The following is a 22,620-nucleotide window of genomic DNA, read 5'->3' on the forward strand; positions in this document are numbered from 1 at the left end:
AAAGCTTTGAACTTGAGCAGTTCCCTAGCATAAAACAAGAAGTGAAATAATGAATCTGCAAGCCTGGAAAACCATGAATCTATGAAGCATCCCAAATGACATTAAGTGAAAAGACGTGTTGATCCTCTGATGTTCACACCACTATTAAAAATGAAAAATGATCAAGGAAGAAGTACGATCCTCTAGAGATTGCAGAAACCTTTACCTACATGTTATTTCAGTGTGTGCACACGTATCTCTTCAAACAGTAACTGCTTATACAAAAAGCCATATCAACTTTAAAATTTCTTATGATATACCTGGGATTGACACAGCTTAAAAAAAAACCAAAAAAACAAAAACCCAAACCAAACTACTGCAGCTCAGATACCATTTTTATGGTCCTCAATTTCGCTTTTACAATTCTTTTTGTTAAGTACTTCAGAAAGAATTTCAATTTAAAAATTTGGGAAGAAAGCAAAGCAAAGCAGAATATGAATTCTGATCTGACAGAACATTAAGAGGACAGATAAAAAGATAGACAATAGCATTGCTCCTTAAGCTGAGAGAACAAATCTTTAAATACTACTTCACGCATCTTTTAGCAAGGTAATTATCTGGATAAAAGTAGAGTGCTATGAGTCACAGCAGTTTATATATAAATCAACCCATCAAGCAAGTTCACAACTGGGACAGATTTTTTAGAACCTACAGCAACTTTTCAAAAACACCGTACTTTAATAAGACCAGAAAAGAGTAATGCTTTCCAATCTGAACAGATGCTTGTCACATTCAAAGGAAAGATTATAGTTCAAGAAGTGATGTTCATACACGTTAAAATCAAAGAATAAAACACAGGTTCAGAGCTATTCAAATCCACTTTCGTCCATAGTAGGTTACCTCTCAAAGGTTACAGTTCAGCTTTGCAGAAACCTCAGTGCTTGAAACACAACAGGACTAAAGAGTTAAAACCCCTCAGATTACTAGTATCTAACACTGACTTTCTGGTACATAGCTGTCACATATTTTAGAACATCCAGGGGAACACAACAGTTAAAAATTGGTATTGGGTAGAGGGAGGAAAGCATCACATACTTTAGGTATCTGCCAAGGAGCCGATCAATAGTATTTATAGGATAGCAGGGTGGCAGTTGTTGAGGGAATCTTGTACCCATATATCACCTTTAAGAATTTGGTTTTTAATTCATGGGTTTTAATCATCACAACTTAATTTCCACGTGTTTGAATTTTAGCATTTCCAACCAACCTAATATGAGGGTGGCAAAAACAGGAAGAAGGGTTAGGACCATTTTAGAAACTACTGCAAACTTAAATGTCTGTCAGAAAGAATGATAAAACATAAATCTTATTTCAAAAAAAAAAAAAAAGGCATTTGGAAAATGAAATTTAGTGATAAGAAACATTCAGCTCATGCATTAACAGGAACAAATCACAGGTAGAAACGTCCTCAGAGTTGTTTCCCCCTCTCCAAAAGGAAAGCAGTACATTTTAAAAGAATATTTTTTGAGTAATTTTTGAAAGCAAAAATAGAGGTGCATCCAAATAGCCTCACTGGATCTTCAGTGAGGAAGTGCTACAACACATATGGAGTAACAGTGCAAGCAGTCATTACTACCAGGGCCAGCAACCCAAGCAGCAGTTGTCTCCTTAAGCCAGGTAATAGACAGCCCTACCAGAGGGGATGCAATACTCGACCTGATGGCCACCAATGCAAGTGAGCTAATCAGTGACATCAAGCCTGGAGGCAGCCTGAGCTGCAATGATCATGCACTGGTGGAGTTTGGAGTCCTGAGGGATATGGGTCAGTCAAAGAGTAAAGTCAGGACCCTGAATTTTAGGAAAGCAAACTTGCAGCTGTTCAAGGAGTTAGTCAATAGGACCCCCCTGGGAAACTGCCTTCAGTGACAAGGGAGCAAAACAGAGCTGGCAGACCTTTAAGGACACTTTCCCTAGAGCAGAAGAGCTCTTGATCCCCGGGTGTAAGAAATCAGGAAAGGAAGGCAAGACACTGACATGGCTGAGTTGAGACCTGCTGGTCAAGCTAAAGGGCAAGAAGGAAATGCACAGGCAGTGGAAGCAGGGACAGGTATCCTGGGAAGAGTATAGGGACACTGGCCGGTTGTGTAGGGATGGGGTCAGGAAAACCAAGGCACAGCTTGGCAAGGGATGCAAAGAATACTAAGAAGGGCTTCTACAGGTATGTCAGCCAGAAAAGGAAGGTCAAAGAAAGTTTACCCCTTTGATGACCACAACTAGCAAGCTGGTAACAATAGACAAGGTAAAGGCTGAGGTACTCAACAATTTTTTCACCTCAGTCTTCACTGGCAACCTCTCTTCCCACAACTCTTGAGGGGATGGACCGCAAGACAGGGACTGGGGGAGCAAAGTCCCTCCCATTGTAAGAGATCAGGTTCATAATCAGCTGAGGAACCTGAACATACAAGTCTATGGCACCTGATGAGATGCATCCCAGAGTCCTGAAGGCACTGGCTGATGTAGTTGCCAAACCACTCTCCACGATATTTGAAAAGTCATGGCAGTCAGGTGAAGTCCCTGATGACTGGAAAAACAGAAACATTGCACCCATTTTTAAAAAGGCTAGAAAGGAGGACCCTGGGAACTACCAACCTGTCAGCCTCACTCTGTGCCTCAGAAGATCATGGAATAGATCCTCCTAGAAGCTATGCTAAGGCACATGGAGGACAGGGAGGTGCTTTGAGACAGGCAGCATGGCTTCACCAAGGGCAAGGCCTGCCTGACCAACCTAGTGGCCTTCTATGATGAAGTGACTACATCAGTGTACAAGGGAAGAGCTACAGATGTAGTCTATCTGGACTTCTGTAAGGCCTTTGACACAGTCCCCCACAACATCCTTTTCTCTAAATTGGTGAGACATGTATTTGATGGGTGGACTGTTCAATGGATGAGGAACTGATTGGATGGTGGCATCCAGCGGGTAGTGGTCAACAGCTCAATGTCCAGAGGGAGATCAGTGAGAAGTGGTGTCCCTCAGGGGTCCGTATTGGGACCAGTACTGTCTAATATCTTCATCAATGATATACACAGTGGGATGGCGTGCACCCTCAGCAAGTTTGCAGACAACACCAAGCTGAGTGGGGTGGTTGACGTGCCTGAGGGATGGGATGCCATCCAGAGGGACCTGGACAAGATCAAGAAGTGGGCCCATGTGAACCTCATGAGGTTCAACAAGGCCAAGTGTGAGGTCCTGCACCTGGGTCAGGGCAACCCCCAGTATCAATACAGACTGGGGGATGAAGGGATTGAGAGCAGCCCTGTCAAGAAGGACTTGGGGGTACTGGTGGATGAAAAGCTGGACATGAGCCGGCAATGTTCACTCACGAGCCCAGAAGGCCAACCATATCCTGGGCTGCATCAAAAGCAGCGTGGCCAGCAGGTCGAGGGAGCTGGTCCTGCCCCTCTACTCCGCTCTGGTGAGACCCCACCTGCAGTACTGCGTCCAGCTCTGGAGCCCTCAGCATGGGAAAGACATGGACCTGTTGGAGCAGGTCCAGAGGAGGGCCACAAAAATGATGAGAGGGATGGAATACCTCTCCTATGAGGACAGGCTGAGAGAAGAGAAGGCTCCAGGGAGACCTTACTGTGTCCTTTCAGTACTTAAAAGTGGGCTTATAAGAAATATGGGGACAAATTTTCTAGCAGGGCCTGTTGCAATAGGACAAGGGGTATGGTTTTAAATTAGAAGAGGATAGATTCAGACTAGATATAAGGAACAAGTTTTTTTATGATGAGGGTGGTGAAACAGTGGAACAGGTTGCCCAGAGAGGTGGTAGATGCCCCATGCCTGGAAATGTTCAAGGTCAGGTTGGACAGGGCTCTGAGCATCCTGATCTAGTTGAAGATGTCCTTGCTCACTGCAGGGGGGTTGGACTAGATGACCTTTAAAGGTCCCTTCCAACCCAAACTATTCTATGATTCTACTTTATGATTCTTAATCCTATTGACTCTATCTTCGAAAGGCCATTAAAAAAAAAAAAAAGGCAGAAAACCATAGCAAAATACATAGAATAAGCAGCTCTTTGAATAGACTTAAAAGTCTTCAATTTCACATAAACATTTCTAGCACTGCTAATGCACATCCTTTTTTGTTGTCTTTACAGCTTTGAGGCTATTGTTACAGGACAAAAACATGGCTTTAAGGTGGGACACAAGAAGAGTCAGAATCAACTACTTTACTGGGAACAGAGGTGTTAACTGCATCTATACAGGCTTTTGACGCAGGTCAATGAGCTATAGCTTTTATTTCCCCAAAATATAAGGTCTAAAAGAGAACTGGCCGGCAGACTCAGAAGCGTGTTTTCAGTGTATGGATGTAGCAGCACCTCATCTTACAAGAGGCCCAAAGCAGTCAATGACAGGGCAGATATCTGAGCAACAAGCATGATTTGCATTTTCCAGTCCAGTGTGGTTCCATTGGAAATGCAGAGAATGCTTCCATACGCTTCAGGACTTTCTTCCTCCAGGGAAAAACCCAGTTGCCTGAACAGGATGCACAGCCCAACATCTCCTTTACCTGCACTCTGCCAACTGCTTAAAGCTTAAGTCTTGACTGTCACTTACACATGAAAGCAAGAGGAAAACTGGTGTTGTTACCTGCCACACACAAGTGTCATAGCCAATTCCACTATATCAATACAGCCCACAAAGGGAGGAAAGTCAGGTGCCTCTGACTGCAAGAAGCTGGTCATCTTCTCTATCTGGTCAGAGGACTGTTGTGCATAAGAGCACAACTTTCAAGTTCAGCAGGATGTGGCCATTACAGGGGAAAAAAAAAAAGATTTTTGCAATGCAAATTAACGAGAAAAAATTATTTTAAAAAATATCATTACACTTCACAGACAATGGAATACTGAAAGGGGTCTGAAAGAGACAGGTTAACTAAGCCTACCTGCACAGTGGACACAGACATTCCCAGGAAAATTAATCCCAACTAAGTAATCCCATCAATCTAAGGCAGATCACTTAAACCAAACCAAGACCTTGCTTATTTATAGTTAAGTGGCATTACATTGACTAAACAGAATTCACTTCCAAAGCACATTCGGTTACCTCCAAATACCTAGGTGCAGTGCTCTTAAAAATAAATTAGTCAGATTTTTCCTTGACAGACAGCAACCCAGGGAGAATTGTCCCACAAGAAAATTTAACATTTTTCACTTCTTCAGGGGTGAGGAGGATAGGGGTCAGGTGAGAAAAGACTGCGAGAAGACAACCTTCCAAACGTGGAACCAAAACGTGATGCGCACTAAACAGGGTGTGATCCAAAACAACCAAAATCAGAGTAAAAAGAACCACCCTATAAAACCAGTATTCCAGTGAACGTACCACACCCCTCCACAGCAGCGAAACAGCACTGCAGCAATTTCTCTGCCCTCGGTCCTAGACTGCTTAAATCGCTCCACAGGGAAGAGATAAGCAAGCTACCACTAAATACTTGTGAAGAATACACTGCCTCACCAGGCATACCCCTCTTCAGAACAGACAGCTGACTGCTTTAGTAACAATTTTTCAACTAATTTCTACCTGTGTTTAGATGAAGGGCAGACCCCATCAAATCAAAGTGAATTATCTTGGTTTGGATTTTTGCTTTTTTGATGCATTTAAATAGCATGTGATAACCTTTACAATGCGTTAATTACTTCACTTTCATTACTTTTGCTATACTTTTTAATTTATGATTTTATAAGGGCATTTAATAAAAACAGAAAATAAAAAAAATATTTTAAGTTGTTTTAATTACATGTGCCACCTATTAAAAAGCTTCCAAAAATGTCTTGGGATAAGCAGTCATTTTATGAAGGAAAAACTATGGACAGTTAGTGAGCTGAATCAAACACTTGGGGTTGGCCACAAAGTCTGTCAGAATTTTAGGATTAGTACAATTCTGTCAGACTTCACTCTGTAAATGAAGCTTTTCTTTTCCCCAGCTTCTTCTGGTTCTCAACACTGCACAAGCCGAGTAAGACGAGTAATTGTAAAGAAAACACCATTTGTTCCAGAAGAGGCTACTGTTGTCTAATGCCGCTTTCAAACAGTGAACTTCCACAAACTTGTTCCAACTGCTTAGCTCATGACTTCCGTCCATGAAGCAGTTCGAATTCAATCCTTTGGCAACAAATATATACTACTTAAGCATTATTTTTTTTAATTCTTTGAATGCAAGTAGATGTTATACTTAGATCTTAACACATTATATATTTCCCTAATGTAATTTTTACATTAAAAATTCCCATCCTGTTCTGTACACCCACAAGCTGAACATTCGCTCAAAGTTCCCACACTCCACGCCAATAAACCACACTGAAAATAGATTAACCTTTTGTCTAGTCTTATCACTGAGAACCTCTGTACAACATAATGCAAAAAGCACAACAAAAAGTACTCCATATCTCTTTTAAGATAGGGAACATTAAGTACAGAATAGCAAAAAAATTATCATAAATGTAATTTAATTCACAATGTTGAACCTCATTTTTAAACACCAATAGCCACATAATACAGGTGTTCTCAAAACTTTACATACTTTTAATAACTTTCATGTATTTCAGCATAGCAAGTAAGATTCTGCTATCCTCTCATATTCCCTCCTCTTACAAAGAAAATCTAGAATCAGATACTTAGGTAAGTTTTCTTAAATATCAAACTACTTTTCTTACTAATGCTTTGCAAAATACTTATTTATTAAATGTCTGTCAGCCTGTTTCCACCTCCATCTCCTCCACATTCCCCCATCCCCCCCGCATCCCAGTGTTCATTTATGTTTTACACTTTTATGTCACCCATGTGGGTTTTGACACCTACTAGAAGCAGCACCAGTTACTATCTTCCAGTCACCTGCTCTAGAGCCCAAAGCAGAGACAACTGACCTACTCATGAAGTAGCCCCTGAATGACTGCCTAAGATTTTTAGGCAGATATTAAAAAAATTTAATGCGGTGCTGATGAGCAGTTTCAAGAACAAGCATGAATCAGAAGCTGTAACCTGACCTTCACTGAGTCTTCCCTGCTTACTTCTAAAAAAAAAAAACCAAAAAACAAAAAAACCAAAAACCCACCAAAACACCAAAACCCAACCCCACACCCTCATACCCCTCCCAAAACCAAAATACAAATAATTAGGGCTAAGGGCCCTGACTAAAATCTTCCATACTCTTTGCTTTTTAGTTCAAAATACTTATAATAAAGATATCTCATAACAAACATACAGGTGATATGTAGATAACTATTTATGTGGAGACTGTTAAGTGCAATTTTATTAAACCCTTGTTTTCCAGAGTAATTATTCCCAGTGCATTCTCACAGTCAAAAGACATGCCTTTTTTTTTTTTAAACCAAGGTTTTTATCATTGTTTATTCCAGAAAATTAAACCAGAGTCAAATGCATGAATAGCCTCATCCATAACCCCCTGGATTAAACAGCTTTGCAGCAGGATCAAACTGGGAAACAGAATGAAGTGAGGAATAGTCCATCTTGATAAGGTTTTCATTAATGGCGATTCAAAATGCTATCTTTTCTAGCTGACGATAAAAATATTTACACAACCAATGCGCTTCTGTTGTGGTATCCATACAATCATACTAGGTGATATGTGGAATACAGAACAACAAGTTTAACTATTATTTTATATTTCAATTTCCTATAAAGACAAGATGAAAAATTTTCTTCCATTACAGAAGACTTAAATTTATTCTTAGACTGACATGCTTCATTAATTACTACTTGTAGAGAAGTGACCAATTACTATTTTAGTTTATTTCAACTTAAGTCATTTTTCTATGAGCGTCTTTTCTCATATTTCCCTACCCCAAGCATATATATCTGTGCAGGGAGATAGAGGGATCACTAGTCACAACAGGCATGACTCCAAGCTGCCACTGGACGGTGTCCAAGAATTAGAGCTGCACACACAGAAGCGTACAAGGGAGTTAAGTTGAAGGGCTTTCTGTCCATACATGTTTCCATGAGGGAAAAGGCTGCAGCAAGCTCAGACTACTTTTGGCATATAGTTTTCAGGTAACTGGACTACCTGAACATGATCTTATACTTTCACTGTAACCCCTTGAGAAGAGATGGAAGGCAACAGAAAGTTTGTGTGATGTCATTTTCAGAGCTCTAGTGGTAAACTGTGAGTAAAAGAGCACGTGATCAGCCTAAGAGGAGAGAAAAACAACTTTAAAATGCTGCAAGAAAACTGGCACACAGTTGTCATATGGGAGATGGGAAAAAGCTGAGGGTCCTGAAAGGCAGCACATGGGGTAAACAAGTATGTTAGAGGAACTTTCCTTGTTTCAGTGTTTTCATAGTGTAAGTCAACGCAAGATGTTATAAATAGAAGCAGACATCCTTAAGACCCTAGGTTCTCTCACAATTAAGGAGGAATTCACAACCACAATCAAACCCCAAAACAAATGGGAACCAGACAAGAAAGTTAAGCATGTTGCTGAGTTTCAAAACACATTCTAAAAAGTTTCAGGCCAACAGCATTAAAGTTACTTTCCCAGAGAAAGAGATCCAAGGCAGACCACACTCAAGTTCCTCCACTCACCCCTCAGCCCACAAACCAAAGGTTGCTCACAGAAGACACCTCTTCTGTGATTACAGGACTTCTGTCACAAAGGAACACATTAGAGTAAGTTTATCTGAGCCAAAACACTCCTTTGTAGTTTCTACTTAGGAAAACTTTCAAGGAACAACTTCAGTCATATGCTAACTTAAATAATTTGTCTCTCTCCTCCCTTTTCACCACTTTGCAGAATAAAAGAATGAGTGACTGCTTAAGCTCAGCTGCAACCAAATATCAAACCGTGGCCTTAGGCAGGAGATCAGAAGCCAGTGAGTTTCAATCATCATTGTTAGAAACTTTGCAAACAAACAAAAAAACAACCCAAGGAGAAGCATGTCATTAAACTCCATCCTAAAATTATGAAACTTCTACTCTTTCATGAAAATTTACCTACTCCACATGACTTTAAAGACCGGGGTTCATTCAGGCAATGTACTCTATTTCTCACACACACACAGCGTCCTACCCTACACCAGAAATACATCAGCATTCAGTAGTTCATGTATCTGGATTTCCTTTTCCTATCTGCCAGCTGAAAATGTTGGCCTTTGCTGTGGTAGATAATTTCCAAGTCACACAATTAGCACAGTTTTGGCTGTTAATTAACCTCTTAAAAGAGGAACAGAATGACAAGAAAAACATATCCTAATGTTTCTGCCTGTACTGAACCTTGCTTGTTACAGGTCATTTTCATTGTTTCTTATCTAGTGAAAGAAACAACACAGTGCAAATATACACCAAGCAGTTGCCACCTCACTTCTGCAGCCACACCATACACTATGCAAAGTAAGAACTTAGCATTTTGAACAGGCAACCTGTGACGATGCATTGCTTCACAGCCATGGTACATGTCACTTCACACAAGAGTAGGTCATGAAATCCTGAGGTCAAATTACATCATTCCAACAATTCCTCTTCTTTTCTTCAGTTATCCATCCTACCAAGTTACTTTTCCCAAAAATAAGTGGTGTCAGGCAACATCAGGGAAGCACTAGTGGGCACCGAAGTCATGATATATAAAAAAAGGGGGGGGCTTTTGTGAACTTGTCTAAAACACACGTATTTCAGTAAAGGCAGTAAGGGCTCCCGCAGCACAGAAGGCTGAACTCCAGACATTTCTGAGACATCTTCCGCAGGCACATTTGTTCTGTCTTTTGGTTCAGTTAACTGGGGCCAACTGCTGCCACAAGACTGAGCTTCAGGCCCAGAAGATTTATTTCTGCTTATGGTCATTCAGGAGGCAAAGAGCCAATTTTCTAAAGAACTTATTCCAGAACGACAGTTCCAAAACGACTTTGCAACACCTCCAACCACCACGGAGGAGAGCACTGCTAATACTGGTATGGCAAGCTTCCAGGGAAGGGGAGCTAAACTTCTCCTCTGACAGTCTCCACAGACACCGCTGGCATTGCTATTCCTCCTGTCATTTGAACAGATACTATTTCTTTGCCTTATGTAAGTTCCAGTGAAGAACTTTATAGAAGGAAATGTATCTCACTGCTCCCTCATGTAAGGGGTTGGATGTCGAGACAGGAAACCAGTCTGATACCCTAAATGCTTATAGTATTTTGTACAGCCATTGCAAGAGAGAACCTTCCAGATCAAGCTGAGGTTGAAATGCAAAGATGTAATCAATAGCTTTTTAACAGTCATCCTAATTTTACTGCAAAATTCTTCTACTACTTGTGCTCACAGAGTCACAAACCATTGTACTTCTACTTTGATGCTAGTAGTTATTCTTTAATTATGTATGCAATGAGTTTAATACTTTAATGATTACTAAAGCAGTTTTAACACATATGCAAAGCATTGGAGGAATTTTACCAACCTTCAGGTGAGGAAACCTCACAACTAATCTGTTCAAATGCGAACTATGAAAAATATCACTTTTTTTTAAGCAATTATGGCTTGTTAAATGTTGTGAGTCTTTGAAAAAAAAAGCCAATTCACAATGTGCAAAGTTGAAGCCCTTTCAAAAATAAAAGATGTGGCTGCATGCAGCTATATTTGCCCTTCTAAGATGACCGATTTGACATACTTTACCCAAAACCATTTTTTGCATCTCTGGGTGTAGAAAATCAGAAGGCACTCTCTTCCCTGTATTATTCACAGTGTTAGTGTGAGATTATAGATGCTGAGAGAGTCCCCTTCCTGTGCTGTAGAAAGGTGCAGGAGGTAGGAAAAGGAACCAATATGTTGAAGTCATTGCGAACAGAGCTCCACAGGATATCTGAATACCTGTTGGTTTTTGGATGATCCTTGACTATGAAGCGCTGAAGTTCATTAGAAGAAGATTTTGCTGTTCATTGACACTGACAATCTGGGATATCCTAACCATTTCTGTCCTCATTCTCACTTTAGTGCTTTACAAATCCCTTCACCTTTCTTTTGCTCTTGTTACAAAGACCTTCAAAGAACTCCTCGCTTGGGCTCTATTTCTTCCGGAGTAGATAAATTTGACTATTATCATGCCCGATTGCAGTAATTATAATTTGTTAAGCTTACAGTAAAAAGAAGAATAGACAAATGTCTACAGACAAGTCATAAAATGTTACTTATTCTTTACTTGAAAAGTTCTATTTTTAACACGACTACTCAGTCTGTGATCTAAGTAGTGTTAGTAATCTTTAAATGGCTGTGTGCTTGTGGATGGAAAGAAACAAAACATAACATCATGGGGTAGGAGTGGAAGAAATAAATGATGAGCTGGGTGGTTACTACAGGATCAGAAACAATAGAGGACAGTAATGGCATTTGCAAACTTGCAGGTGACAGAAGTGAGAAGAGAAAGTGTTCTTCTGCAAGTCCTCCTTAATACTGAAAATTATCCCCCAGAATGAAAGAATGCTTTAAAAAAAGCAACAAATACAGCAGAGCTGTAAAACAAAATACTGCTCCTGGAACTGAGACAGGAGCAAAGGAAATGAAAGCTATCAGGCAGTACCAAAACAGGGTTCTAATTTGGCAAAGAGACTGCACAGCAACACAGTATCAAGCGTAAGACCTCCTTCTATTGATCCTCATGTTTCAACAAACATAGCAAGAACTGAACAGAACTCTGCAGTCACAAAGGAACAGAGGTTAGGGGCAGGGAACTCCATTGACATGCTATTTCTGAACTGGTTTTGCACCATGACTTGGAACATTTTGCCAATTCAAAATAATGAGTAATAACGTAACCAGAAAAATAAAGTTAGCATTTTGGTTTTCTTCATCTGTTTATTTTATGTATGCTTTTCCTTCATTTTGACCTACCAACAATACTTTGTGGGGTGACGCTGGCGAGAGAATGAAGCATTAGCAGCGGTAGAGAAAAATCAACAGACACCACGCAGGAATCTGAGGCAGGAAAGAGACATCCTTGCTCAGGATGAAAAGAAAAACTTTGCATAGACTACCTGCCCATCGTGAGCAGTAGACAGAAGAAGCAGATGACCTAAAGATGGGACGGGGAAGGAGAGAATACCAATTACCCCTAACATTATACAAAACTGAGTCTGTAGTGATGGATTTAAATGACTACATTATGCATTAGTTACAGATTTTGTTAGTATATAAATAACTACAGAACTTCCTGAACATGGTTTTTTTTTCCACCCAGTTCAGCTGTCTATGACTCAAGTAGGTCCTTCAGCTAGGAGCTAGGTATATCCTTGGTCTCTTGTGCTGCCTGCCACTGGATGACCACGTTCCTGAACAGAAGGTTCAACTTCCACCCTGTTAGAGGTACCAGTACAGATGGAGCTACCAAATGTAGAGGGCAAACCGCAAAATCTTGAAACAAAACACTGAATTCTTCACAATTGCTAGAAATTCTGTAATCTCTAAAAAGGCTCATTTTGGCCTCAATGCTTTAACTGCTGCAATTTCATTCTCATTTTGTCACGCTGACTAGAATCCTTGCTTGTGCCCCCTTCTCTTCCTTCATTAAGGTACTGTTCTATCTTCACTTTACCAAAGTAAAAAAAAATCCAAGTGTACCCATGCTTTCTTCTCTGCACAGGATGGAAGTGAAATACAGGATTTCAGCACAAAGCGAGAATGAACCTCAAGTATGATTGCATGATTGCAGAATGACCAAGAATAACTTGAGGCAAATGCTCATCAGCTGGAATTCGGAAGGCCATTAAGTGACAGTTCATTGTTTGAAGTATGGAAACATTAAACATTTAGGATGGCTTCACAACAGTTCAGGACAGTCAAAAATAGACTAACCCATGCAAACAGGCAAAGTTATCCACAAAACCTGAACATTCACTAAATTCTCCTAATATGAGTCAGTTTACGATTAAGAGGCATTCTTTCCTACTCTGGGGCAGGAAAGCTTCCCCACCCACCCCTGTAAACATAGTTCTGAAGTTTAACAACACAAGATTAAGCAAAGTGGGGGTTTTTTCTTGTTTTACCCAAAACCCCAGTTTTAGAATAGGCAGACCTTTGCTTTACACTTCTCGAATTCAAATATAGTTTCAGTAATTTAGTGAGAAAGCCATTTAAGTGTTCAGGCTGCCCTAAACAGGTAGGCTTTAGTCACGTAAACAACAATCTACTTACATGGTATTGTTCACTCAATTCACATACATACATTACTGCAGAAATAACCCATGAAAATGTAAGATTATATTTAATTCACAGTAAAGAGCATCTCATTATTATAAGAGAGAAGCCATTTGGTGCTTCAGCTAACAAGTAGTTCCTCAATCTACAAGGATGCTACAGAAAACTATTTTGCCCCTCTTTCATTTGCATATCACTGCTGATGCTTCCTCTTTAACTCTCTGCACCCACTCAGCTGGCTACAAGTCTCATCTTCCTTTCTCTCTCAGTTACTCAGTCCCATCACTCTTGCAGTACCTCTATTTTTTGTGCTGAAATAGGTCAGTGCTGTATAATTCATCAACACCTGAGCAATCACAACTGAATTAACATGGTTAAATGGTATATTCCCATCCCTTGGGTGAGAGTGCTAGTGTCGTTACAAACGAGAGGAAGAATAACATTCCTTGGCATTTCAGAGCTTAAATATTAAGAGTCTGTCTTCATTTGCACAAAGGATAACACCAAGACACCTTATTTCAGATTCATCTTCAAATGCCAATTAGAACTTGTCCTCCATCCCCAACAACGAAGGAAAACAAAACCCTCAAGAATCAGCACCGTAAGCACGCTCCCAACACATAGCAATGGACTGCTTTGTTTATTTTTTTTATTGGTGTGAAATGTTTTGTGATTTATATTATGATACAGGTTATTTAAACACAAACATTATAAATAACTTCGAAACAGTTAGTCACTGTAACTAAGGCAACGAGTCTCCCACTCAATTTCCAGAAATAGGAAGAGAGGAATAGAGGTAAGAACAAAATAAAAAGTTGGCAGGAGCAAGAAAACAAATGATCAGATATTAGTTTGACCTCAGGCAGGTCCAGCTGACTAGAGAAAAAATAAAAGGTACAGCAACCAAGAAACAAACTAGCTGATAAAAGATGAGGTGTATAACACTAAATATCTTTAGTTTCAGTCATCTTATTCCACAACCCATTTCAGTGAATGGAAACAAGGACAGAAATCTGGGAATGTTAACAATCCACATCAGATTGCTAGTTCAGAGTCTCAGCAGCTACTAGTTTCCTACAGGAATCATCGACTTTTTTGTGGGTGCTAAGGAAGTCAATTCTTCACAGGCAAGCGCACAGTTGCCTCATTTTTTCTCCCCCGATATCTGCCTCCAAGTAATGGTCACAAACCTTCGATGCTATCTACATGAATAGACCTTTATACCTTCACAGAAGGCCAGTGAGTTAACAGGATCTGCCATAAGGATCTGACTGCAGAATCAAGGCTTGCTTTGTTTCTGCCCCATTTTTTTTTTTCTTCTTTTTTTTTAAAAAATGTTTATTTTCTTGACTGAGAAGAACGGCTTGTTCACAAGTCAAAAGTTCCCGAGTTATCATCAGGCAATCTGATCCCCCAAAAAGAACATGGGGTAGAACCAGGTTCTCTCAACACATTCTAATGGAAGGGCTGGTAATTACTTCATATAACAAGATAAACGGAGTTCAAGTTACTCAAAGTTTTCCATCAATTAAAGAAACTTATCTTTTCAGTACACGTGAGTTCTTACCCTGGGAACACAAGAATTAACAATAAGACTTAAGGTGTCTTCACAAGTATTACAACTCCCTAATTTAGTTATCCTGTATACAGTTAAAACAGATTAGATGCAAATTTTAGGAAGAATGTGTGATGGAGAATAGAACACAAAGAGTGGTTCTCAACTTCAGCAAGATTCCCGAAAGTAATTTTTTTAAAGAACAGTAACTTTAACGTAACTTCTACCAAAAAAAATTAAACACTATCTCATTAGGCTATGTCTGAACAGAATTTGTAGAGCAGTAACATGTAATTCCATTCCCACCATATCCCTCCCTCATCGAACAGCAGCAGCTCCTTTTCATCACCACAGGAGACCATTCCTCCTCTTAGTGTAACAAGGAACTAGTTGGGACATTTATTCTTGGCATGAATTCTAAAAGAATGAAGTCTAATGTTGGCAGTAATGAAAATAGCAACCATAGAGGCATTCAAAGCGTTCACTATGACACTGCAAACATTTGTTTAACTGCCAATTGAACAAGATCCATCTCAGCTAAGAGAAAGATATAAATGGGCAATAAAGAAGTCAGTGCCCACAGCCTTCAAGGACTTTCAAGATAAGTAGTCACTCTAATATCTTCATGCAGTTGTTCATACTCCAATCCTTTCCACTCACATCTGACTTGTGGGAATAAATGCATTGCCTCAAGCACAGCCTAGTAGTCATACAGAAAAATCCCATACAAATTCCTTTCAAATGCCCATTATTATGAGCCCTAAGATTTCTTCCTATTACATATTTAAGATTCAGAGAAAACAGCAAACGCATAATTAAAACTATGATGTACTAAAAGAAAAAAAATAAAGCTTTACCAACTGTAATGACGCTGCATCCAACGTGCTTTGCCACAAATAGTTATAAAGCTGCAAAATTAAAGAAAAAATTCAGCCAGTTTTGATCAGAGCTTCATGCATTTCAGCAACACTGTACTGAAATGTAGGCTTGTGCTAGCCTAAAAGACAACCTGTAGGCTTGTATGCAGGTAAGGCTTGTAACAGAAAAGCAACAAATCCCTCGGCGATTAGGCAATCCAAATTTCACCTACCCACTAAGAAAAACTAGGCTGTCAATTACTCCTTAGATGTAAGAGAGACTAACTTGCAACCCTTTAAAGCAAGAATCTACCTGTTCTGGGAAACAGTTAATGTACCTAGAAGCTGTGACTGAATTGCAAAAAAGCCCAGAAGACACTTAGCCTTTCACAATTAGCTCTACAGAGTTGAGGGGGCTTTTGTACAGGACACACCAAGGTATAGCATTATGGAGCCTCACAAGCAGGTTACTCCTTTTTCTTCCCCCAACCCCCCAAAAAACATCTGATAAAACATCAGTGAACCTTGACCTAAATTTTGCTTTCAATGCAGTTTCTTACAGGAGAGTACCACAGTGTTTCAGGAAGAAACAAACTTTTATAGTTTCCTTCTCACTTGGCACTTCAGCAGTTAAAGCAGCTTCTCATCTAGAAGAGCCTGGTATACAAGCACCAACCTATGCAGATAGTACGAAGGCAAACAAGCTGAAGAGCAAACATCTCAATCACAAGGTACACTTACTGTATTCTTCATCTCTACCTTGAATGGCTTAACCTTCAGTGACAGAATTTGCAGATTTGCTTCCTCTGTTTTTAAACATTTCCATCCAATATTGCACAACAAACCAAGAGCAACGAGAACAATCTACAGCTTCTAACTTGACACTGGAATGATTGCTCTTTCTACTGCAGAGTTAAAGTTTGCTATTGAGCCTTACAGGTACCAACTCTGTTCAATATTGTTCAATTTATCTTCAAATGAAGTTTTTGCAAATATGGCTTATGGGTTTTTTTGATACCTAATATACTTTGAAAGCAAACATTAAGTCACTTCTGAAAATGCAATGTACACCCTCAATTATTTCAAAACTTTGAAAGATATTCCTACCTCACAGGATTGCAAAGCAATAAAGCCTAAGCAGTGTTAAGACGAATTTGTAAAGAATGTACCTGCTGGCTGCTTGTTGAACCCAAGGAAAGGCCTACTCTTCTCAGTGCATGAAAAACCTTTATTCTGAAACTTAAAGGTATCAAATCAGCCTCCAAAGACAACCAAATATTTGAGCTTCACAAACACATTAAGCATCTGTAGGATCAAAGTTTTGTTTATCAGTGTGCTAAGTAAATTAAATCAACTGCAGCTGGAACTGGGATTTCACCCTCTGAGCTCAACTAAGAGCCTCAGAGCAGAATTTCTCACCTCATTGTAAGTTCTCACTGCAAACGAGCATAAAAGCAGCACTTAACTTGAAAAACTAAACTAAACCAAGTGTAAGAATATATCAAGCTGCTTGTATGCCCTAAGTCTACCTCTCCCCAGCATAATTCTGACATTTAAACAAGTAACGCAGAGCCTTTCTACACTATCAAAGAACAAAATCAACAGCTTTATGTTGATTTTGGAAAAAAAATAATCTTGATCATTACATTAAAGTAATACTTAGTAGCATTTTTGTTCCAGACAGTTATTAGTGTGTCTGACTGTTATAGAAGGAAACTAGCAAATCACTTCCCTCCTTCATACTAGCTGAACAGTACAAACAACAGAGCAGCCTTTGCGCTCCCTCATGAAACAGCCACCACTTAAGACAGACAGACTCACTATAGGGACTACAAACGTACATGACAATTTACTTTAGTCTAAATGAACACATCACTATGAAGCAAAGTATATGGTTCAAGCAAACAAGAAGCATGTTTCATGAAATACTGAAGATAAACAGCTCTACTTTCATATAGTACCACAAGTTGGTTTTTATAATGAGCAAGTGGTGTTGTAATCTTAGCACAGCATCTAGTCCTGAAGTCAAGACATCTTGCAGCATACTGCACACGAACACTGACCTGGAGGAAGTATCTGTAAATTAGCAAAACTAAGATAATTCATGCTAATTTGATTCCTCATTATTTTTGGCATTCTTCAAGGAAGCAATTTTAACAGAATTTAGTTTGTAATAACTGATTTCTCAAGCAACTGACACTTACCCACCAGAAATACAGCTGCTGCTAAAAATCACTCCCTCCACAAAAGCCTCTTCAAAACCAGCACTCCCCTCCCTCCCTCCTTTCCCTGCCCCTAGCACCCTCCTTTTAAGTGAAAGAATACTTCAATTCCCAGTGTATCAGTGCACCTTTATAGATCCACGAGGCCTCTAAAAAAAGTCCACCTCATGCTTCTGGATTAAAACCTGCATTATGACAGAAGCTGAATGCCTCACACGCATTACTCTGTCAGACCAGTGGTCCCACACAGACCAGTACTTCACCTCAGCATCAGTCAATAGCAGGATCCTTCCCAGAAGAAAAGTTCTGAAATACAGCACTTTCATGTTAACATAATCATGATGATGGGGTTTTTCTGAGTTATTTCACAATTATTACTTGCAGAAGAGTTGTACTTCTTGGATTTAACAGAAGGACTTATTTAATAGAAGAGATGAACAAGTGTTCTGTTCCTGTGGAAAGCCTCCCATGAAACCTAAAAGGAAACTTAACTCAAAAACGCTACATGTATTTCAGGTCCACAATCGTTGCTTATTCATAGATGAAGTTCTAAAAAAATATGAGACTTCACCAAGTTTACACACAATACAGCAGAACATAAAGATCCCAGCCCTGTATTGCTAAACGTTTTTTACAACAAAATCCCAAGGGACCATGCAACCTAAGTGTAAAAAGACAGAGGTATATGCAGACCGATGAAAGGACTAGCAGGTAACCATGAGCTGAAACTGATCAGCATAATAAACAGACACAGGATACCAGTTGCCTAACCACTGCCAAGTTTCTAGGTGGGTTTTTTTCTGTGGCGCTTTTTTTTGGGGGGTGGGGGTGGGGTCTCCAAGCATTACAGTCAGTTATCTTAAGGAAGAGTATGGAGGAGACCAATAGCAGGGTGTATGAGTTTTCACAATGAATTTGGTCTAACACACATGAAAACACAAGAGCACACATTTTCTAGCAAGCGCCTTTTTACAGGCAGCAAACTGGCAGAGCAGACCCTCCCACCTTTGTATCTTGAAACTGCACAGGAGACAATAGATAGGACAGGGGAGACACCAGAAAAGGACAGAGCAGCGAAGACAAGTGTTTTTCATAAGCTGGGATGGAAACCGAAGAGTCTAGCAAACAAAGAAGGGTGTGATGCGATGAAAGCCACAAACCACTACGGGCACGAAGAACCTTCTGCTTTGCAGAAGGGGAGCACGGACTCGGGGAAGGTTTGTCAGGACCACGGAGGAGAAAGATACAGCAGCCGAACAAAAGACTTTAAAGAAGGGCCTGAAAGGGAAAGGTGGTGCGGGGAGGGACGGGCGGGCAGCTCCCGGGCACGTGAAACTGCGAAGGGCAGCACTGCCCGGCTCCGGCAGCTCCCGTCCCCAGGCACGCCGCCTCCCGCCGCGCCTCCCAGCCGCCGCCGCCGGCTGGAGCCCCGCACACCGGGCAGTCCCTCAGGCCCAGGCCGCCTCGCGTTGCCCCAGCGGCGCCCGGAGACCTTTCCCTTCCCAAAACACGGGCGCGGGGCCGGGCTGGCCCGGGGGACCCGGCAGACACCCACCCCCGTCACCCCTCCCGGGCCTCTCCTCCGCTCCCGAGGCGGGGGACACGGCAGGGACCCGCGGCCGGGGCAGCCCCGCGCGGGCAGGGCGCCGTCCCTCCCTCCCGCCGCCGCGGCGGGCAGGGGAAGGGAGGGCAGGGCAAGGGGGCGGGCGGGCTCCCGCGGCCACCTGTTAGGCCCGATACCTGCGCGGGGCGGCGGCCCCCGGCCGCCCAGCGGGGCCACCGAGGGGGCACCGGCGTCCGCACCGGGAGCACATGGCGCTTCCCGCCGCCGGGCGGCCGCCACCCGGCCCCGTCCCCGCCGGGCCGCGGCAGCAGCCATGCTGCCTCCCCCTGCCCGCCGCCTGTCACACACACACACGCGCGCGCGCGCACACACACGCACACGCATGCATGCACAAGCACACCACAGCGAGGAGGGGGCGGGGAAGGGCGCGCAGCCGCCGCGCCCGGCGGCACCGGGAAAGAAGGATGGGGGGGGGGGGAGGGAGAAAGGGGGGAGGGAGAGGCGGGCGACGGCAGCCGCCCCCGCGCACCCACCTGCTCGCGGAGTTTGAGGAACACCATGGCGAGGCCGCCGCACCGACCGACCGGCCGCCGCCTCCGGCCACCAACGACTCGGCTCCGCTCGCCGCCCCGCCCCCCCGCCGGCCACGCCCCCCTCCTCGCCCGCCGCCGCCGCCGCCGCGGCCGCCGGCGCCACCCCGCGCCGGGGCCTCGCGCCGAACTCGCGGGGCGGTGGCGCGCGGCGGGCCCGCCAGGGGCGGGGCCTCCTCCCCTCCCACCCCGCCCCACCGGCCCCGCCCCGCCCCGGCGCCCCGCCCCGCCGCTCTCCTCGCGCTCCCGAGGAGCTTCCTGAATTAACCGCCCGCCGGCATCAAAGGCGCCCGCCCGCGCCGCCGGCCGCGGCCCCGGCCCGCACCACCAAGGGCGGTGCTGATTGGTCCGCAAGAGGCGGGGCGGAGTAAGGGCGGCGCTGATTGGCGGGGCGGGCGAGGCGGGCTGGCACGGGGAGATAACGTGAGGTGGGCACGTGGGGGCCGGCCGGGCTAGGGCCGGTACACTCGCGCTTTCCTCAGGAACCGCCGTGGTTTCCCCAGGCCTGCTCTCGGCGAGAAAAGCCCCGGGACGGGGGTTAGCGGCACAGCCGGGCTCGGGGCTCGGCCCGAGGCGGGCGTCCTCCGGCACCCCCGGGCCAGAGGCAGCACTCGGCCCCTGGCCCCCCGGGGGAAGGGTCCGGCACCTGCCCGCGGCCCTCCGGGGGTGCAGCTCACCCGCCACCCCAGAGCCGGTGTGAGCCCCTTCGCTGCGAAGGGGAGAAAGCGTCACCCCGCTCCCACCTATTTATGTCAGGCACACGTTGCAGAATTGCGGTCTCATCTGCTTGCAGCTTTGCTAACGGAGGGATGCGTTACGCCCCGGGGGTCATCCAGGCCCAGCGCGGGTGCTGGTGCAGGTGTGGAGTTGCATCGTACTCCCCTCGTGTCTCCTGGCAGCGGTGCCCATCGCAAACCCGGGCGTGGGGGGAAGGAGGAGCTGCAGCAGAACTGCCGGGTGCTGGGTAGCGTGAGCAGGCCGTATAAAGGCACAAAGACACTGACGAGTTACCAAACGGTGAGATGGAGCGGCCATACACAAATGGAATACAGAAGATCGTAAATTCTGAAAAGAGATTATTTCACTATGTTTTAAATGTTCATCTTTTTTTGGCAGAGGATCGGTAGAGGTGTCACCTGTGTAATTCTCATACTGTATTTTGAGAAGTAGTTTGCAGGCTTGGTGGTAGGCCTCTGTCCACCAAACACAAAGAACATCTTCATAGATCGGACTTTAAAAACCTCTTGTGAAAGGAACAAAAAGCAGCATACAGAACACAGAAATTAGATGAAGTGTTGCTCTTCTGTAAAATAACACTGCAGCCAGCCAGTCCAGCATGGTAACCATGGTTTGGAAGGGGTTCTTCTGAAATTTTATTTCCCCCCCAAAAAATTAGCGGACTGAAGAGACTGGGTTTTGGCATACTGCTACAGACAACGCTGATACAAATGTTTCAACATTCTCCACTTTCCTGTAGCTTCAAAATAGACTCTGACTTCTGCTTAACACTCTACATGAAGTTAAATCTACTTAGACCTTAGTATTACCTTAAGAAGAAAGAAAGTTTAATGAAGCAACAAAGTGTATTTCTGTGTGAACGCTCATTTGTGTGTTTTTGCCCCCACTCATGCGCTTGTTGATTCTAGTAGGAGCCTGGCACATGAACGTGTTCTCTTGACAACTGGCAACGTGAGAACTGAAGGGTTTTCTATAGGTGCTAGCTGAGGCAGATCTTCTGTTATCTTTGAATACTAGTGGCCTGATGGGGTGTTCTTGTTTATGTTATTTTATTTTAACCAGTTAAGATTGCAATCCTATTTTACCAGGCAAAGAAACAAAACTCAACATTGTCACACTTTCTGAGTCAATTTTCTTGGCATCTATATATGTCCAGAAATGCTGATTATGGTAGTTAAATGTTTTAGTTAATTTCAAATAGCCCCCTATTTTAGTACTTGTGCATTGTACTTATAGGGTTTTTTGTTTGTTTGTGACTAGAAGCATATTGTATGCAAATACGAAACAGGTAGATTTTGACACCCTGCAAAATGCTTGAGGACTGTGATGACAACGTGGTAAAGAGACTGATGGTTGTGGAAATTGGAGATAATTTTATCAATGCAGTCAGTGAAGGAGAAAATGACATCAGGAAATGTTGCCTTTGTTTGTCCTCAAATTAGACTGCTCCTTTTCAAAGTGAAAAGAATGTCTGGGAGCTGATAAAGTTCTGCTTCCTCCAGTGAAGCTTATCAGTTTTATGGAGTTATTCAGAAAAACATCTACTTTCAGTTCACCCACTATTTAGAGTAATTTCTGTATGTAGACAAGTCATCATACATAAAAATGTTGCACCTGGAATCACTAGCAGCTCTTGCAGTTTGGAGCCAGGCACCGTTTCAGTAGGCAAAAGTGCATCTTTATTTTACTGGTTCCCAGGCTCCTTACTCCAATGCTCAGGCTCTGGCTAGGGACGAGGCCTGTTGGTTTTACCGTATGTACTTAACTATGTCATCAACCAACTGAACTCTGACCCAAGATCATTGGGGATTTTTTCTGTGAGTTATAAGGTAGTACAGTATGGAAAAGTTTAAGTGTTTTACACATGAAAGTTACAATATCGATCCTGGAGATACCTGACTGTTTCAGTTTTATCACGAGTGGTTGTTGAGATGG

The 22,620-nt window shown here is 42.9% G+C and overlaps 1 protein-coding gene across 1 annotated transcript in view; it reads right to left on the minus strand.

The window, feature by feature from the left end:
* Positions 1–20,011, minus strand: part of ANKRD28 (ankyrin repeat domain 28) — a 132,945-nt gene extending 112,934 nt beyond the window's left edge. Inside the window, 1 exon segment of the mRNA XM_075051677.1 lies at positions 19,891–20,011. Within this exon segment, the coding sequence (XP_074907778.1) occupies positions 19,891–19,917 (27 nt within the window). The 5' untranslated portion in view covers positions 19,918–20,011.
* Between the last annotated feature and the right edge of the window lie 2,609 nt (positions 20,012–22,620).

This window comes from Buteo buteo, chromosome 2, assembly GCF_964188355.1.
Source record: "Buteo buteo chromosome 2, bButBut1.hap1.1, whole genome shotgun sequence".
NCBI classification, from domain to species: Eukaryota; Metazoa; Chordata; class Aves; order Accipitriformes; family Accipitridae; genus Buteo; species Buteo buteo.